We start from the raw sequence: 17,508 nt of genomic DNA, 5'->3' as shown, positions 1-17,508 counted from the left end.
TTTTTTGGGGGGTCCCGCCGGGGGGGAGCCTCTCTTGGGGGAGTTGGGTTCAGGGATTTGAGGGTCGCTCATCGATTATGCTCTCCGGTCTCAGACAAGTGAGGAATTAGACTGCGCTTGACGCTTTCTATTCTACATATGCGGCGAGTCTTGCAAATCAGCCACGTTGTGCTACAATGCACCTGGCATGTGGACTCCACTCAGACTGACCGTCTTGGGTAGATTACGTCCAAATTTCTGTGGAGATGGAACCATTTATTATTATCAGAAATGGATTAGGGTTTCAATCAACTTCTGAAATAAATCAATAAATTCAATTATGGGACTCTATTTTTATTCGAAAATCAGATCATGCATACAATTTGCTTTGCCATAGTTCTAAATTTTTAACATAATGTAATTTTAATATATATTAAAAAAAAATTACTTCTAAAATAAACTTAATTGATGAAATTAAAAATATACTATGTTTTTATTTATTATTTTCACTTGTTGTTTGTCATTAATATTTTTTTTTACAAAAAATTATAAATTTTATTTCAATTATTATTTTATATTTATATGTTTAAAAATATTAAAAAATATATTTAATTTAGTAATTATCCAACTAAGTAATTTAACTATTAATTCATACATAATAATTAAACTTTTATTATTTTATTAATTAATCAAATAATAATATGTGAACAAAAAAATAATTAAATGATATAGCACATCAGATATACAAAATTTAAAATATTAAGTATGTATAAATTTTTTAAATTTAAATTATTTAAAAACATCGATATCAACTTTAAGTTACAAAAAATAAATTAAAGAAGTAAGGTTGAATTAAGGTTATTATAATAAAGATAGAGTAGTAAAAAAAAATTGCATTTATTTATAAAAAAGCCAAAGAACTAAAAACACCCCCAACATGCTTCTAACTTTTAACCTAAAAACGCTTTGTTTAACCGTTTCAAAAACAAAATCTGATATTCCAAACACTTTAAAAATGCTTTTTCAAAATCAAAAGTTGGCAAGTGCATTCTAGAAGTGCTAGCAAACACTCCCTTAGTTCAGGTTTTGCAGACATTTATCTCCATCAATTATAGTAAGAATCGGTTAAAAATTGTAAGTTTCCACGTTAACTACACCAAATCCCTCCTTCCTATACGACACCATTAGCGGTAAAAGACAATTCAAGCAAGAGATCACATTAAAATCCCAGCAAGATGTATAAGAAATTTATTGTGTTTTTTGCAATATAATGCCAAATATATACCATTCTGTATACTTACGACAAAGCATGGGTATTATGTCTTTTCCAAATACAGCAACATAGCAGAAAGTGAAATGGTAAATGGAGTGAACAGTGTTAACTGCTGAATATTTGTTTAATAAGCCAAACTAACTGAAGCTCAGTTCCATATACCAACGAACTTCGTTTAACACCATTTCTCCAAACATATCAAATCATTTGCGGGCTTCCATCTTCTTTTGTTCTTTGGCTGCAGTATGAAAGTGTATTAGCCAAAACTGAGGAGCGTGGGTTAGAAAAGAAATCAGAAGGGGATCTCAGGAAATTACCAGCTTTCTCCTCTTCACGCTTCTTAGCAGCTTCAGCTCTTTGTTGTCTTATAAGGGCCAAACGTTCTGTTCATTTGATGAGAAACAAGATACAACATCTTAAACTTGAACCGCATACACTTGCAGTGGATAATAACAAAACCAATGACCAGCTCAAAATGATAGAAGGAAACAAATGAAATTGACAAGAGGGTAACTGTTTCAAATCAATATAATGAGTTCCACATGCTAAGTGTTAAGAGGGAATAAGGAAAAGAGGTGGTCGGGATCTCATAAGTAATACATAATCAAATGGCTCAGACAGCTTTCCCCGCTAAATTGATCTTTTATATTGTTTATCAACCAAGCATTAGTATTAATCACAACTAGCATGGCGACCCAGCCAATCAAATCTTTAATAATAAAACCAAATAAATCAAAGCATGAGACATCTATAACTCCAGAACCCAACAGAGTCGCAAGATAGCCAAACATCCAACACCAAGATTCATTGCACATCCGCCAACATAACAGATATAGGTAACCACGAGAAAATGCCAAACCATTGCATGTGTATGGATACATGTGGGCGTATCAAGTTAAAAATACTCCAAAGGAACCATGGAGAAAGATGCAAGATCCAGTAAGGGTAAACAAATTTCTGAAGCAGATTTGGACATGTTACCTAAATCTTTCCTTGCTTGTTCAGTCTTTCCTTGTTCTTGCAGCCTCATATACCTTTCATGAGCTCGCTGCCTTTCAATCTCCTCTCTGATTACAACAGCAGAAAGGCAAATTCATGCAAACAGGAGAATAGAAGGCAATCAAGCTGAAAATGCAACCATGACATGTAAGCAATTACATGAAGCCAATTCATCCAGAGTGGTTACCATCATGCAATACACCTTTCTTTTTAAAATTTCACAATTTTCCTCTGCAATTAACTGGAATAGAACTGATAATTCAAGCCACTAATACCACAGATCAAGCAAAAACCTCCAAAGATTAGTTAATAGGACCAAGATGTGAAGTAAGCCAGCCAGCATGGTCACAACATGCTAGGATCACCACGAAAATTGCAAGCAGCAGCAGGGTTAGGATAACACTGAGGAATAGAAGTTGATATCGATTTGATATGCCACAAGTGGAGGGACGGAAATCACCATGCCATACAACTTCCGATTTTTTATAGAAGTTTCCAAATGCAACCAAGGGAATCAGGTAACTATTAAGAAAACGGGATAAAAAGGTTGGAGGAGAAACTGCTAATAAAAGTTCCATTTGGTTGTCTTAATTTTACTATACATATGAGGATAGTTTAAAAGAAAACAGAGTTAGTAACTGAGACAACGAAAAATATCTAATGATCATTTCTAACAATCTGAAAACAGTAAGCAGTCACAAACCTTTCACGCCTCGATAGCTCAGTTGTTTTCTCTATCTGCAACATAAAATAACATTCAGGGCATTACAGAAACAGCTATTCAACAAATAACTAGCTTACTAGAATAACTTACATCAACATCACGTGCTTTCAAGTTCTTTGGCTTCACCAGATTGGGATTTTCAATCTGAATGACAGCTTGGGGGCCTTTCGCTTTCTGGGCAAGTGAGAGAATGTTTACTTGTAAAGCCACTTCATAAAAAGTCAAGGTGCCTAAACGAAAAGATACTTGCAAGTGAAACAGGCCACAATTGTACTCACTTCAGATTCGTCCTCGGATTCCTCTTCGAACTGCACATCAGACGTCTCATCTTCTTCCGCCTCAGCTTGCTCCTAATACCACAGAAACAAATTAAAAAGATGAATTAGAGCAAATTGAGATGCACCAATAACAACAAGTAGATTAGAATCCCAGGATCCAGTTACAACTAATTTGTTTTCCACCTACTGGTTTAAAAACTAAGGATCAGAAAAAGCCACTGATTACATAAATAGAAACCTTAGTGACACACAAGTATATTTTCAAGAGAATATATAAAAGAAACCAAATTCAGTACCCTTACCAGCTCGCAACAGAACTATTCACAATATCAATGAAACACCTAAATATATCCAGTTCTGCTGGTAACAGTGCAGGTTAATTGTAATTCTTCTGGCTGAAATATGATCAGTAATATAATTACACTATGCTTCCTTAATCTTTATGCCACCGATACACTATACTAAAGCTCAAAGGCCTCTTTAATAACTGCAGACACAAATTTCCAAGTTCATAAGGAGTTCAATAACTCAGTCCTCTACTACCATCACTGCAGAAAAAGCAATAGGAGTACCTTCTTGAATGTACGAGGACGAGTGGAGCTACCAGCCACTGGATCACAACAGAAAGAAAAAAAGAATGAGATTTTGTCAGTTAGCAATATAATCCAGCAAAGATTTCAAATAGACAGAAAGATTAAACAAATCCCTCTCGCAAACACTCCCCCCCCCCCCAAGCCTTGCAATACCGAGAGCCTTCATATGTGGTGGGGCAGGGTGGGGGCGAGATCCACGTGGAAACAGGGCAAAAAAACAGTGCAATTACGTGACCATAAGCCACGAATCTACTTTCTCACATGACTCACATCAATAGACCATTCTAAAGATCAAAACTCGTACAGCTTAGGGACCGATTGCTTTTATTTTTTTGCTTTAGGAGGATTAAAATCCAACCCGAGCGCATATATTAGAAGGTTCAACAAAGTTGGACAAAATTGATCAAATTAGCCATATCATTTCCCATAAACTATGCCACTCCATGTGTAAACATGACGAGTCTTCGCATTAACTAAAACTCTTACGGCTCCGGTACTGTTCGCATTTCTTTTTGGCTTTATGAAGATTAAAATCCAACCGAACACAGAACTTTGAAGCATTAGTTTTGTCTCATGTATAAGAAGGTTCAACAAAGTTGGAACCACAAATTATGCCACTACATGCCATGTGGAAACATGAAGAGTGTTTGCATTGGCTAAAAACAAAGTACGTTAAGAAAACATCTTTATGTTGTCCCAACACACTGTGCATGTACTAAAGCTGGAGTTAACCAAATACAAACTAATACAAATCGTGATTCCAAGAAATTCAGATATAACCATGAGCTATTTACTTCTTCTTACGTCTTTGCAATGATAAATTCCTTATTTACTTATTCCGGAAAAAAATCATTAAAAAACATGTGCAGTGAGAAATGCCAAGGAAGTATAATAATAAAAAAGCTAGATGCAGATCCGCACTTCCATTCATATCTAGAGACATGCATAAACACACAATTATATGCAAACACAATCCAGGGCAGATTGATGATTGATGTTTATATCTGGAGAACAACTTACATAAAACTGATTATCCTTATGAACTTGTGGATTTACCATCATATGCAATACAAAACAGAACTCCAAGGAGAAGAACATAAAATCACTAAAACCCTAATCGACACTCCACAGTGACCCATTATTTACTGGAATTATGCAACTAAGGTCTTAAGTGGATCCGTATTTGACAAAAGGATTTTCAGTCCCCACTCCCCACCCTAATGGGCAAATCTCAGGATTCCAAGGGCTTGCTACCCCAGAGGCAATTAATATATTTCATATGATCCTAACAACTCCACAAGATTTCAAAGAACAGAAAGACATAAAGCCAAGAAACATGCATCATTTTCAAGAACCTTCCTTCTCCCATCACGAACACAGATCCTACGACAAGACAGATCCTAAAAAAGCAGTAGATCTTCGGTATCAGAAAACGTACACATCTCTTCGGGGGTGGAGAAATGGCGGCGCCCAGTGGGCTTGCCCTTGAACTTCCCTCTTCCCATTTCAATGTGGCTTCTGCGTCTTCCCTTCTTCTCAGCTTAACAATTATAAATCACAAAAAAGAGAGAAATGATCGAATCTTCAATTCAAGAAAGAAGCAGATTCGAGATTTCTATTTTTCGGTCACAGGCTCCTTCCTTGAATCAGATTCCCCCCTTTGTGTTTAAACCCTAGTTGGGGAAAGCGGTGAGTGGGATAAGAAAGCGCGTGTGCACTCTCACCTGGAGAGAGAATCTCTTGGCGCGGCTGTATTTAACGGTTCAGTTCTCTCCGGTTCCTTTAATTAGTTAGGATATACTTTTATATTAATACTTTTTCAGATTTTCTCTATAATTAATTTGTTTTTTTTAAGGGCTCTATAATTTACACAAATCATATTTATATTTTTATATAATTACAAAGACTACTCCTAACAGGCAAAAGAATACTGTTGATTTAATTTGTGAAATAATATTAAATTTTTCTTTGGAATGAATGTATAATTTTTTAAAACGTATGAATAGTTTGAACGAATGATACTCGTATTTTCATTAAATATATACAATTATTTAAAAATATAAAAAATTAATTCTTATAAACAGCTCATAAATTAAAGAATGTAAATATAATTATTCATAAAATATAGATATGTCAGATTTCTTACCAAAATTAGATATGAGAAAACTTTGTGAAATAAATGAAAGTAGAATGAGTATCCATTAAATTAAGGTTAAACGGTGAGCTCAAATTCAAGCACTTAAGTAAGAGCTAAAATGTTGAGGAAAAAAGCTTAAATACAAAATATTATATAAGTATGTGTATAGAGCTGCTGAATTTAATTTAAAATTGAGTTTCAAATTTGGCATAAAGTAGTGACCAACAAAAGAAATACACATTTTATCTTTATTTACTATATCGTCTATAAATATTATTTTATTAAAGAAAAAAGCCTCGTGATAATTAGATGTTGACTTTCCGAAAAAATATTTCAATCTTATTGTATTATTTTCCCATACAAGAATTATAGGAGTGGAGTGGAGTGGAGTGTATTCCATACAAGAAAATCACTTTGATTTCATAATCCCAATCCCCAAATTACAAAACAAGCATTTACTACAAAAGGGCCGACAATCTGCCAACGAAGTTATCCAAGTAAGAATCTTGAAACCCTTCTCCGAACAACAACTCCCTCCATTCATCATGTTTAGCTCTCACCCGCTTCCCTACTTCACTTTGATCCCCCATCGCCCCCATTATAGCCCCACTCACCGCTTCCCTCGTGAACCGCCCATCTTCATCTCCTTTCTCAATCTCCACTCCAACTCCCAGATCTCCACTCAGCAATTTCGCGTCCACGTACTGATCACCTTGTTGCGACAGCAGCACCAATTGGCACTCGCTCATCAGTCCCTCCCAACTCGATCCGTACCCGCAATGAGTGACGAAGCATCCAACACAAGGATGATTCAAGATCAGTGGTTGCGGCACCCACCCTCCGTACACAACCCCTCTTTCTCCACTTCTCTCTTTGAACCCATTAGGTAAAGCTTCTTCTACTGAGTCAACTCCGGAAGGTGGCTTTAAAGCCGCCAAAAAAGGAAGACCCGTTAGCTCCAAACCCAGTAAAAGTTGTTCGAATTGATCCTTTTCTAGTACAGCTTCGCTGCCAAACGCGCAAAAAACCACGCTCTTGGGTTTAAATTTGCCCAGCCAAGTAGCCCACTTCTCTTCCAGACTCGAGATTTGTATTTTCTGCACCGTTGGGCCAGCGAGTAGGATTGGTTTGTCAAACTTGTTTTCAAGAAATTGGCAGTAAATTCCCTCAGTTTCTTCACAAGTCGCGAATCCAATTGCATCACTCTCCCACATTCCAGCCATAAAGCGCTGTCTCAGCGTTATGCCGCTCCCCCTTCCCTTTGCAGCGTTAAACCACATAAGCTGGAGGGCGGCGTGTTTATACAGCCTGATTCGCGTCGGAAAACCCGGAGGACCGTTCATCAGATCCTCGACAAACGGCCCTTCAGCAAACAAGAAACCCACAGCGGCGGGGCTTGCAGGGCTATAGTAAACAGACTTGATTTTGAGACTACGAGCCAAGCCCGGCAGCCAATGCATAAAATCGAAGAAAACAAAATGGGGCTGCAAATCAGAGAGCATAGATTCGATCGCTGGCTGCGTGAGATCAAGGGCGTGCAGCAGGAGATCGTGCTCCATAATGGTGATATCAGCGGTGGTTTCGACGTCCGGCGGCAGGCCTTCAACTCGTGGGATGGAAATAGGCTTGAACTGGATGAGGTCGGGGTGAAGGTTTAGTGGGCGTAATTTGGATTGGGACTTGGGTGGGACAACTATGAAGACTTTGTGGCCCCTCTGAGCAAGTTTGTTGGCCGTGAGAAGGTAGGGAGTGAGATGGCCCATCGCAAACAATGGGTACATCAAAATGGTAAGGGAATCATTGTGATCAGTGCCGGTGCCAGTGCCACTGCCACTGCCAGCCATTTGTTGCTGAATTAACCGAGTGTAAAGCTTTATTGGTAAGAATATCTCCAAGGTTTCAGCGTCCAAGAACCTGCATAGACCCACCCACAGATTTAAATGAAAAGAAGTTGAATTGTAGACTTGGACAGCAGATTAAACTGACAAATTAAGAGAAAATCCATGCCTTTCAATGAAGAGCTGGAGTCCAATTACAGACAGGTTAGGTATTCACAAGTTACAAGTAGAAAGGATCAACAGTGTGTAACCTCACTCCGATATGAAGAAACTCGAAGAAAAGGGGGCAGGCGATAGAAAGGACCTGAAGGAAGGTTTAGCATTGGTTGCATTTATAGTAGGGCACGCACAGTAGCTTGGTTTGCAGGTGGAGAGAACAGAAAGAGACTCGCAGGCAAAGCAATAACTGAGAAGGACGCTTTGTCTTTAAGGTACACACCTCCTGCTTGTGCTCATGTTGTGACTCGCAGGAAAGCGAGAAAGTGCAATTAAGTGACTTGCAGGAAAGCGAGAGCCTTGAACTTGAGTACATACTGTGTGGCTATGCTTTCACCCCATCGCAAGCCATGTCGCAGCATACAGTGCAGATATTTGAGTAAATTATAAAAAACTTCCTCATCTTTAATATAATTATTAATATTCTTCTATTATTTAAAAAATTATTGATATTTCTAATATTAACAGTCATTCAATCAAGAACTAATTCAGTTTATTAGTTTTTGAGTTCTACTTATTTTTTATAATAAAATATTCTTGTGAACTATGAATTATAAAATTTATTTATTTTTTAACATGTTTTTAGACTTTTACATACTAAATAGACAAATTTTTGTTTTCTTATTGTTTTATATATTTTTTTACCGTCTGCATCGATACGATCAATAATACCGTGAAAGTGAAACAAGAGATGTAAAGAAAAATATAGACTATATTAAACTAGTAACAAGTAAACCGTTTGTTTGTATATCTCCAACTATTTTGAAGATTATTATAACAAGTAAGCCTTCTCTTTGTAATAATCGTAAAGTCAATAAAGATCCAAAAAGCACTTGATTATGTCATGATCAACTTCATAAGTTGACTTGTGTATTATTTGAAAAAAAATATTGCAACAAGAGTGTTGACAATTTCTAACGCATAATTTCTTCAAAATTAAAAATATTAATAATTCTTCATACAATAAAAGTATATTTATAATTTTATCTTTTTATAACTTTACGTTTAAGCCGCTTGGGGGATTTTGTAAATGAGATTGGGAAATTATAACTTTATTTTTCTTCACATTATAGCTCTAAAAGATAATTATTTATTATTTTCATTTATAGAAAGGAGTGTTCTCCCGAGACAATTCTAAATTATGAATAGAATTAGTATATTTGGAGAAAATCTTGTATTGCCACTTGATGTCGGCTATTATGTAATAGCTTCCAAAATGCACATTCAACCCACTAGCCTGGTATTAATGTATTTAAGGCTTGGGCAGGGCAATAAATAGAGGATAGCCCAGCATCAGCCCTGGAAGGCTTGGATGAGCTAAGGTGGCGAGATCCGGAGGCTCCAAGCTTGTCCATACAATCGGATGAGATCCTATAAATACTCCAACCACTCTTATAAATACTCCTACCACTGATCCTATAAATACTCCAACCACTCTTATATCCTACCCTTACATTAGACCTACAGCTCACTTGAGCGTCGAAGTATCCCCACCAGGATACCCAGCTACCTCACCTCCTCTTAGTGTTTGCGGGCTATTCCCGAACAATTAAACCACTCATGGAACGACGCCTCACGACCACAACCAGGATAAACCATCCAACGTGTTTCAGGATACATTCAACTTGAGAGTTTCTATCCGTCCCGAAAAGAACTTGTTGAACTTGTTATATGATAGATCAAAATTCTTCAGGAGACGGATGTATTTCGTGGGAAAAAAGAGAAAAAGAAAGAGTATAAAGACATGACTTAAACAAGTGATAAATGTATAAATGGAAATACAGGTACATCACGAAAGACGCATGAAAAAGTTGTGTACCTTGTACCGCTATCAATACTAACACAGAAGTGCCTAAAAACAGGATTTGATGTTCAACTATCAATTAAGTTGTCCACTAATATCGACAGGCCTAACCAATGCAAAATTGGAACTGGGATTCAATGACATCAACAGCTCCAACACTACCACTCCAATCGGGTGACTTATCTTCAGCCCAGGTTCTACCAAGCCTGCATAAACGTTTTCCAGAACTCAATTAACCAGGTTTTTATTGTACAAATCATAAGATGTAATAGGAAGTATACAGGGATTCTACCAGGAGAAAGATTCTTTCCGCCGTACAACTCTTTGGCTAATGGATTCGCTGCCCAATTGTTAACAGCAATTCGATTAGTAGGTTGAAACCCTATGATATTTCCATCAGTTGACAGCACAACCTGCTCAAGCATAGTGGAGCTAAATAAGATACAGATATTAGATCAAATGTCAGAAGCATGGTTCCAACCAACCAATCAATACACTCTGATCACATAACTGTGCAAAATCATAGATAAAAAGCAGCAGTAAAAGCATAATAATTTGCAAAAGTACCTGATAACTAGCAATATCTTCTAATGCCGTCGTCTCTTCATTACTTGCTCCCGGTGGTATTGAAGGAGATAAAATGTCAAACATATTGGAGTCAGTGTCATCCACTTTCCTCAGGAATTTAGGGAGTTCTCCAGTCCACGCACAAGCATTAGAGTTTATCCTTATTTCTCCAGGCCAACCAAAAGAATTCTTGATCCTTCTAATTATAGAGAGGGAGCATGTTTCCAACTAAATGTAAAGCAACATAGGATATAATCAAGAAAAACCAACAAGTACATCACAGCAAGCTATACAAACAGCCCACTGTGAACCAAGAGTAATAGACTACATATAACAGAAGTAAGATTATTTTCTCAGGGTTAGACCAAGTTGTCAGCTTTCAATTTGACAATGAGAAATGCGGCTTATTATAATCGTCCTATGAACATAAGACCTAATGCATAGCATTTTGTCCATGTGGAAGAGAAAGAAATTAATAGACAATCTGACATTTGTAAATGATACAACAGTAATGCCTTTGGACGAAGTAGGTCCTACTGCTAAGAATCAGCAGCGGGATACCCTCAAGTGGGAAAAGAAACCTCGGAAGCATCTCTTGCTCTAAATTCTCATGTTCTAATTACTTCAACTACACCCTATGAAGCTTCTCGCAGCCACTTAAGGAATTCATAGGAACTAACTAGAGTACTTGATTACCAACTACCTTAAGGAATCTATATTGGCATATCTCTGAAGTGACTAAGAAAGAGCCGTGGTAATTATATAACCTACCTAATGCTGGATTCAACTTGTCCAAGGTTTAACCAAGGAAAAACACAAAGTACACCACGAGATAGTAGCAAATTGTAGAGTAATACTACTATTCTATTACTTGTTACCAGACAAAATATTAAAATAACCTCATTGCTTGCATACCTCGGGGATTTCCACAGAATGACGAGGAGCAAAGCGAACGTCAGACAATGGAATTTGAGAGTTTTCTCGAATATAATTCTTTCTAATAGGCAGATGAGGGAGATAAAGTTTTCTGAGAACAGTGACGGTCACTAGAAACACCCCACTCACAAGGATAATTGACAATATCTTCAACAAGGAACTTCCCTGAAACAACAATATCATCATGATATGCCGACAAAATTCTGTACAGTGAGCAACAGCGGCACAAAGAAGAGCTTGTTACATATCTGCATACGATCATACAGTAATTCTATGCAACAACCGTCAACTTATGTCAAATGACATGCTCAGTCAGGTGAATGCAATAAGGTACCTTGTTGATGGCCAAGTTGGATGATTTTGCAACTGCATAACATGATAATCTCTTATTAGGCAATGTGAAGACATCCTCATAGAACATATCTAAAATGTCTGCCAAACTAACCTGCAGACAATTGCAATTACACAGAGTGAGAGGCACCATCACTTTCCAAACTTACAGTTTTAAGAATAAGCAAGAAGAAAATGCTATTTAAAGAAAGTAGTTAATAATCTTTCAAAAAATATTTCCCTCTTCTTAATACAAACAATTCATGAAATCCTATTGATAGTGTTGTTTGCAGCGCATAAAACATGACATGCCATAACAGATATTTTCACTGCAATAAGCTCACATGTGCTAACAAGCATCTGGAAAAGGGACTAATTACCATTTGGGAATGAGTAAGAACAACTTCCCATCTATTGGCCTCTGATTTTCTCCAACCTTCGAACTTCATGTCACTAAGTTTATTAGCGTCAATTTCCAACATGTAAGACGGCACACATTCACTTATCCAAGCACAAAACTCAGGACCACCAATCTTTTCCAACTTTGAGAATGCAGGTGACGGCCACCAACTGTTCTTCAAGTTTGTGCCCTTGAGCTTATGTACTCCCCTTCCCATGTTGAATTTTTTTAACAGTATACTGGAATTGGCAAGTATCTCATGTTCAAGGAGATTATATAAAACAACAGAGGAATTCCTTGATGAAATCGGTTTATGCTTGTTAAACCAACTGATGAACATAATCGATTCTCGGTTCGTTGAATCATGCAGAAAATGTCTTTCGGTGGTTTCAAGGACAGCACGGCAGACAACATCTCCAATTTCAGAAATGACCCGTTCATCTGACGAGTGGAGTGTTAGCGATACAGGTACCTGCTGATAGGAAATCGAATAAGATAACTCGTCACCTGCAGAACAGAAACATTAAATATGATATTACAATAGAGAAAACTGAATCACTATGCACAAGCAGGCATAAGGAACTTTGCAAAGTTATCTTACGTCTCTCGGATTCTCGAAATTATCCATATCTCTTTCAGTTCCAGGGCGAAAAAGTGCTAGTTCGAGACTCCAAAGCTGCTGTATAACTACTTGTCGGAAGGTCATCGCAAGTATATTCTTTGACATGGCACCATGCAACATTTCTTTTGTCAGCGACTTCTTGAGCTTTGTAGCTTTCTCTTTAACTTTCCTAGCCGGTAAAAACTGAGAAAAGAAAAATACAAACTAAAATTTGAGCTTAAGCGGTCAAAACTACAGAAACCTTGACTTCCAATAAACATAGAATGAACCGAAGCCTCGGGTTGGCACTAGAAACAATTCCCGTCAAACTTCAATGTATTTCCAGTGGTTTCAATTCTACAAGCTGAGTTCTAGTGATCAAAACATGCAAGGATCTGTTGCATGGGAAATTAGCACAAATAATTTACTCATGACCATTTCATAGAAAAAATAAAACAAAAGCATCAACCAATGCTACCAATAAGGCCTGCGTGACAACTTGCAATCTTATAAAAATAAATTAGATACATAAATTGAAACTTTGGACTCACTAATCGTGTGGACACGGTGCTGTGGTCGTTGGAAGGGCCAGGAAATATGGTTTCCACGACCATGGCGGCGAGTCCGGAGGATAAATGCTCGTCGGCAGCTTCTCCGCCGTCTGCAGCGGCTGCAGTAAGGGCTTGCTGGAAGTCGACGGCGCCAACTAGGGTAAGCCGGGCCAAGTCGTTCTCGAATGTCCTGACGACTGGTAGGGAGATTTGAGTGGCATCGGAATCGGCTATAGCTTCAAGAATTGCTTGCTCAGACGGGGGTGGGTTGTAGGAGGAAGCCGAGGCGATGAGAGAGCGGAAACTCCTGGGAGGACAGAGGGGTAGTTTAGGGAATGAAATCGCATAGGTTTGAAAGGGAGAAGTGGAGGAGGGAGAGAAAGGGATGAGCAGAGAGGATGTAGGAGCGAGCGCCATGGGAATTGAGAGTGGGTAATGAAAGCTAGGGTTTATCAAATGCCATGTATGTTATGTTTGGACATGACAGTATCAGAGGACTCGAAGAATAAATATCGCATTATCTCAAACCCCGGGACCGGGACATGTTTAGTTCTTTTTTCTATTTACTTTTCTTCTGTTCTCGTGCAAATTAAGAATCACCAAAGCTTGATGAATTTTAAATAAAAAATCACAAGAATCACCAAGGGTTTAGCTATTATCACGTTCCCAGTTCTGAATAGGTAATTTAGAACAAGGACATCTTTGATGAAAATAAAAAACTGTAATTGGCGTAAAATTATGAAGATGCGCCCTTCCTTTGTAAAACAAAGACCAGAAATTGTTTGGAAAGAATCCTTTTTTCATTTTTATTTTGCTTCATCAAATCTAGATTTAGAATAATTTGCCACATTCCCCTCGACACTCATAGGTTCAAACTCCCCTGTGGCTCGCGCCAGTATTGTTGTCGCACATGGCATCTTTTAAGCCCACCATATTCATATTAAAACCCAAACAAGCATAAATCCTACCCGAAACAGAGTTTAACAATTACCGATTATACTTCTTAGATTTGGGCCCATACAAGGACAACTACGGAATTTGAGCTCGTCCGTGGACCATTCATACAAATTCTGCGGTGTAAACAAAGATCATGTGCAGTAGGCTATAATAATTACCAAGCCGTCTCAAGAGAATAGATCCCAACCCCAAAGGGAAATGCATTGCAAAACATCTTAACAGGCCACACCTAGAGGATATGTAGAACATGCATTCTACAAAATCGGTGAGATAATTACATGTCAGGCTTGAACAATTTCTCCCAACAAGTTGCACCAGAAGTGCATTTCACATGTACTACTATTCACAATATCGAAAAGGTTAATGAGTTGAACCAAGTCAGAACACCCAATTTCAGCATTTTTCACCGCTGTCTAGCAGTTAAATATGCTCCAATCTGGTATTAATCAGCTATGCACTGTACTTAGCTGGACTGGACCTATTGACAACCATACCAATCGTATCTAGGATATGAGATCCCGGATCAGCCATGACAGGAAGTAAATAAAAACTTTAAAACTTCACTACTTGCCTGGAGGCCGAGTGAAATGGATGACGGAATGATATATGCCACAAAGACAAAGCGTCATTTATTTCCAGATTCATGCCAAGTCACTAGGTCACGTTAAGTAGTATGCACTGATATCATCCACAAGATAATCATATGGTGCACCTCTTGCATAATCGAACCCTTCAGCTGGACTCCCCAATGCATTAGAAGCAGAATAAATGTTTCCAGTTCCGTCCTTCAAATTGGTTTTTCCCCTTCCTCTAATAGTGCGCTGCTTCTCGTTTGGGAACTCAGCAGTCAGCCTACCCATTTGCTTTTGCAGATCAGCTACAGAATCATTGCCTACTTTCCCTTTGGGAGTTTTCTTCCCATCAACACGCTTGACTTCCAGCCTATATAATGCACAGGCATCATATTTGTTGATTTCATATTCGTAAAGGTGCCATTCAAAATTTTCCATTGGCTGAGGGTCCATGTAGTAGGATCTCTTCAAACCTCCAAATTCATTCATCACCTGTTTCCTTGACTCATGCCAGCCCCTTCCATTGTAATCTGGAAGGGAACGCTGCTTCCTGTTTCCACTCTCAAAAGCTCTACGAGGCTTGTCAAAAAATAGCCACTCCCTTATTGTTTCACCTTCCAATACAGCAAGATCAAAGAGCTCTGTCCAACACCAAGAAAGCAAATTGATCATACATGTGTCGAAATAACAAACATGAGGTAAAATCAGATATGGGCATGGAAGACAAATGAAGAAGCAACTCACGTACCAGGTGCATTCCAAGGAGATTTTGCAGTAGCAGCACCCTCGCACTCAGGAATACCAACATCTTTCCCTTGCGCCTTTGCGCCAAGAGCAGCAAAAAGTAAATTATCCTTTAAGCCTATGCCTCCAGGTCGTACAACTGGAGGCCTACCAGGATAGCCTTCACTGGGTGCAAGCCCAGCATGATAAATACTGCAATAGTCATCAGATTTTTGGCACCAGTCTAACCCTAGTGCTGGTCTGGGGCAATCCCAGAGGGCACATTTTGGCCCTAAAAACGCAGAAGGTGGAGGGCAGATATTCTGTTGATAGCCAGAAATCTGTGTTATACCATCCTCCCCAACATAACCAGTACCATCAAACCCAGAGAAATACTGCTGATCAAACTCTTGATGAAAATCAAATGAATGATAATCTAATTGTGTTGCCAAATTCATATTAGGCATTCCCATATTGTTAACTCCCATACCAACGCTTTTGCACTGATCAACCAACTGGAAGCCTTGTTCTTGCGGAACGTTGGATACATTAAAACCCTGTCACAAAGAAAATAATAAAATTCTCAAGAAAGAACAGATTCATAACCACAAAAAAAAAATGAAACAAATAAAATAACTATGAAACATCAAAATCCACCATCCAAGAAAATCCTGAAGCGACATGCAGAAAACCATGCCATCTTTAACACCACAATCCCAGGTAACAACCATTAGACAAGTGCAAAGCACACTCCGCAAGAACAAAGCATTACTCCATATTCAATGTAGAAGAGGTTTCAGATGTCAAGTGTCCACGACGTAACAAGAAATGGATGATTTTAGGAATCAGGAAAAGGGACAATGATCTGCTAGAATGATAAGATTACTTTTCTATTTCTACAGATAAATGGAGTCATGTCCTCAATAACTAGCAAAGTCATGGACTGAATCAGGTCAAAAATCTAGTTTCCCAGCTGAAGTAGGGATAGAGGCAAACATAAAAGTGAAACTATTAAATGCTCTTCAACTAAGACGAAAGGCCAGTCAAGGGGAACAAGAGCTCAATGTGCAAGAATATAGAGGTCAGCAACTGATTCACAAGCACTAACCTGCCCAGTTGGGAGCAAGCTGATATAAAACACGAGAAAGAATGAAACATTAACAGCAAACTACTAACCTCTTGAGAGATAGATCCATCCATAACCTTTTGCGCGTCAGGATCTGGCTTTGGCGCAGCTAATGCACTAGTTGCATCATCTTCCTCCTCACAGAGCTGCAGTAGCCTACAAATCTCGGATGAAAAGCCCAGGCTCCCTCCCTATACAATGATTATTTGATCCAATTTGAAACAGTTCCCAGTCTTTTCACGAGTAATGCATGCATGTGTCTTCTAGTTTGCAAAACAAACTAAAATCAAGATTCACATAAAATTCACTCCAAAGTTTTACAACAAACAGGCCAACTATGAAAAACAGAAGTACCTACACAAAACAACTCCTGAACCTAAAGTCTTTCCAGCTAATCAGTAGGAATGAAGTCCACAGGGCAGTAAAACCATGATATCCCACAAACATGCATAAAGGTAACAAAATGCAACATGCAATATTACGGAGAGAAATTGTAGTTAAATTACAATCTTAATTCCTATGGACAGCACCAGCTAGGTACTGAAAAACGCCTAATCAAATCAGCCTCGTGCTAACAACATCCCAACTAACCTGATCAGATCCAACTACAAATCATGGAGTTAGAGTGCAAACACTCACCACGTATGTCTAGCAAGTATGATCTACCATTCTTGTGATGAAATGATTACCTGCTGCAATGAAGAAGCTGGGGAGGGCTCATTGAGCTCAGCCTTCCATTCGCGGAGCATCTGATGAACTTGCTCCTCAAGCACAGCCACATCGATCGTGCGGCTCTCCTTCCTGGCTGATTGGAGATCACTGAACATGCCCTGTAGATCATCCACGCGGTTCTTTGCTCTATCCTTGAAGAGCTGGTGCGATGCTGATTTGCATGTACCGCTCT

At 38.4% G+C, this 17,508-nt stretch overlaps 4 protein-coding genes across 5 annotated transcripts; all 4 read right to left on the bottom strand.

The window, feature by feature from the left end:
* Window positions 1,218–5,588, bottom strand: LOC105175589 (28 kDa heat- and acid-stable phosphoprotein). Its single transcript, XM_011098073.2, has 8 exons — window positions 5,285–5,588; window positions 3,826–3,863; window positions 3,254–3,325; window positions 3,066–3,149; window positions 2,955–2,989; window positions 2,234–2,319; window positions 1,570–1,635; window positions 1,218–1,490 (listed from the first exon to the last, which is right to left on the bottom strand). Exons 1-8 carry the CDS (start codon window positions 5,349–5,351, stop codon window positions 1,456–1,458), a joined length of 483 nt encoding a protein of 160 aa, XP_011096375.1. The 5' UTR covers window positions 5,352–5,588; the 3' UTR covers window positions 1,218–1,455.
* Window positions 6,376–8,662, bottom strand: LOC105175588 (anthocyanidin 3-O-glucoside 2''-O-glucosyltransferase-like). Its single transcript, XM_020698310.1, has one exon. It carries the CDS (start codon window positions 7,825–7,827, stop codon window positions 6,442–6,444), a length of 1,386 nt encoding a protein of 461 aa, XP_020553969.1. The 5' UTR covers window positions 7,828–8,662; the 3' UTR covers window positions 6,376–6,441.
* LOC105175586 lies at window positions 9,787–13,820 on the bottom strand. 2 transcript variants are annotated; one of them, XM_011098068.2, is made up of 8 exons: window positions 13,227–13,820; window positions 12,676–12,879; window positions 12,055–12,549; window positions 11,679–11,789; window positions 11,324–11,509; window positions 10,409–10,636; window positions 10,134–10,254; window positions 9,787–10,047 (listed from the first exon to the last, which is right to left on the bottom strand). In XM_011098068.2, the coding sequence occupies exons 1-8, from the start codon at window positions 13,641–13,643 to the stop codon at window positions 9,917–9,919; spliced, it is 1,893 nt and encodes a 630-aa protein (XP_011096370.1). In that variant the 5' UTR covers window positions 13,644–13,820; the 3' UTR covers window positions 9,787–9,916. The 2 variants fall into 2 exon arrangements, with proteins under 2 accessions (XP_011096370.1, XP_011096372.1); XM_011098070.2 differs by having other exon boundaries at window positions 12,055–12,546; window positions 13,227–13,819.
* LOC105175587 (transcription factor VOZ1) lies at window positions 14,360–17,506 on the bottom strand (the record flags this gene model as incomplete). Its single annotated transcript, XM_011098071.2, has 4 exons — window positions 14,360–15,396; window positions 15,504–16,035; window positions 16,655–16,795; window positions 17,294–17,506. Coding segments are annotated over 4 exons (1,440 nt in total), but the record flags the coding sequence as incomplete, so codon positions are not given.

The sequence above is a fragment of the Sesamum indicum genome, linkage group LG12 (assembly GCF_000512975.1).
Source record: "Sesamum indicum cultivar Zhongzhi No. 13 linkage group LG12, S_indicum_v1.0, whole genome shotgun sequence".
Lineage (NCBI taxonomy): Eukaryota > Viridiplantae > Streptophyta > Magnoliopsida > Lamiales > Pedaliaceae > Sesamum > Sesamum indicum.
Note: the sequence above shows the minus strand (reverse complement) of the source record. Positions and strands in the feature narration are given on the sequence as shown.

What these genes read in the sequence shown, in the direction of transcription:
- LOC105175589 (XM_011098073.2), bottom strand. Translation starts at nt 5,351, where the DNA reads ATGGGAAGAGGGAAGTTCAAGGGCAAGCCCACTGGGCGCCGCCATTTC. An exon ending in CTCCACCCCCGAAGAGATGT is followed by an intron (nt 3,864 to 5,284) that starts GTACGTTTTCTG and finishes GTTGTGATCCAG; the next exon opens with TGGCTGGTAGCTCCACTCGT. An exon ending in ACAAGCAAGGAAAGATTTAG is followed by an intron (nt 1,636 to 2,233) that starts GTAACATGTCCA and finishes TCAAATGAACAG; the next exon opens with AACGTTTGGCCCTTATAAGA.
- LOC105175588 (XM_020698310.1), bottom strand. Translation starts at nt 7,827, where the DNA reads ATGGCTGGCAGTGGCAGTGGCACTGGCACCGGCACTGATCACAATGAT.
- LOC105175586 (XM_011098068.2), bottom strand. Translation starts at nt 13,643, where the DNA reads ATGGCGCTCGCTCCTACATCCTCTCTGCTCATCCCTTTCTCTCCCTCC. An exon ending in CCAACTTGGCCATCAACAAG is followed by an intron (nt 11,510 to 11,678) that starts GTACCTTATTGC and finishes TTGTTGTTTCAG; the next exon opens with GGAAGTTCCTTGTTGAAGAT. An exon ending in ATTCTGTGGAAATCCCCGAG is followed by an intron (nt 10,637 to 11,323) that starts GTATGCAAGCAA and finishes CTTTACATTTAG; the next exon opens with TTGGAAACATGCTCCCTCTC.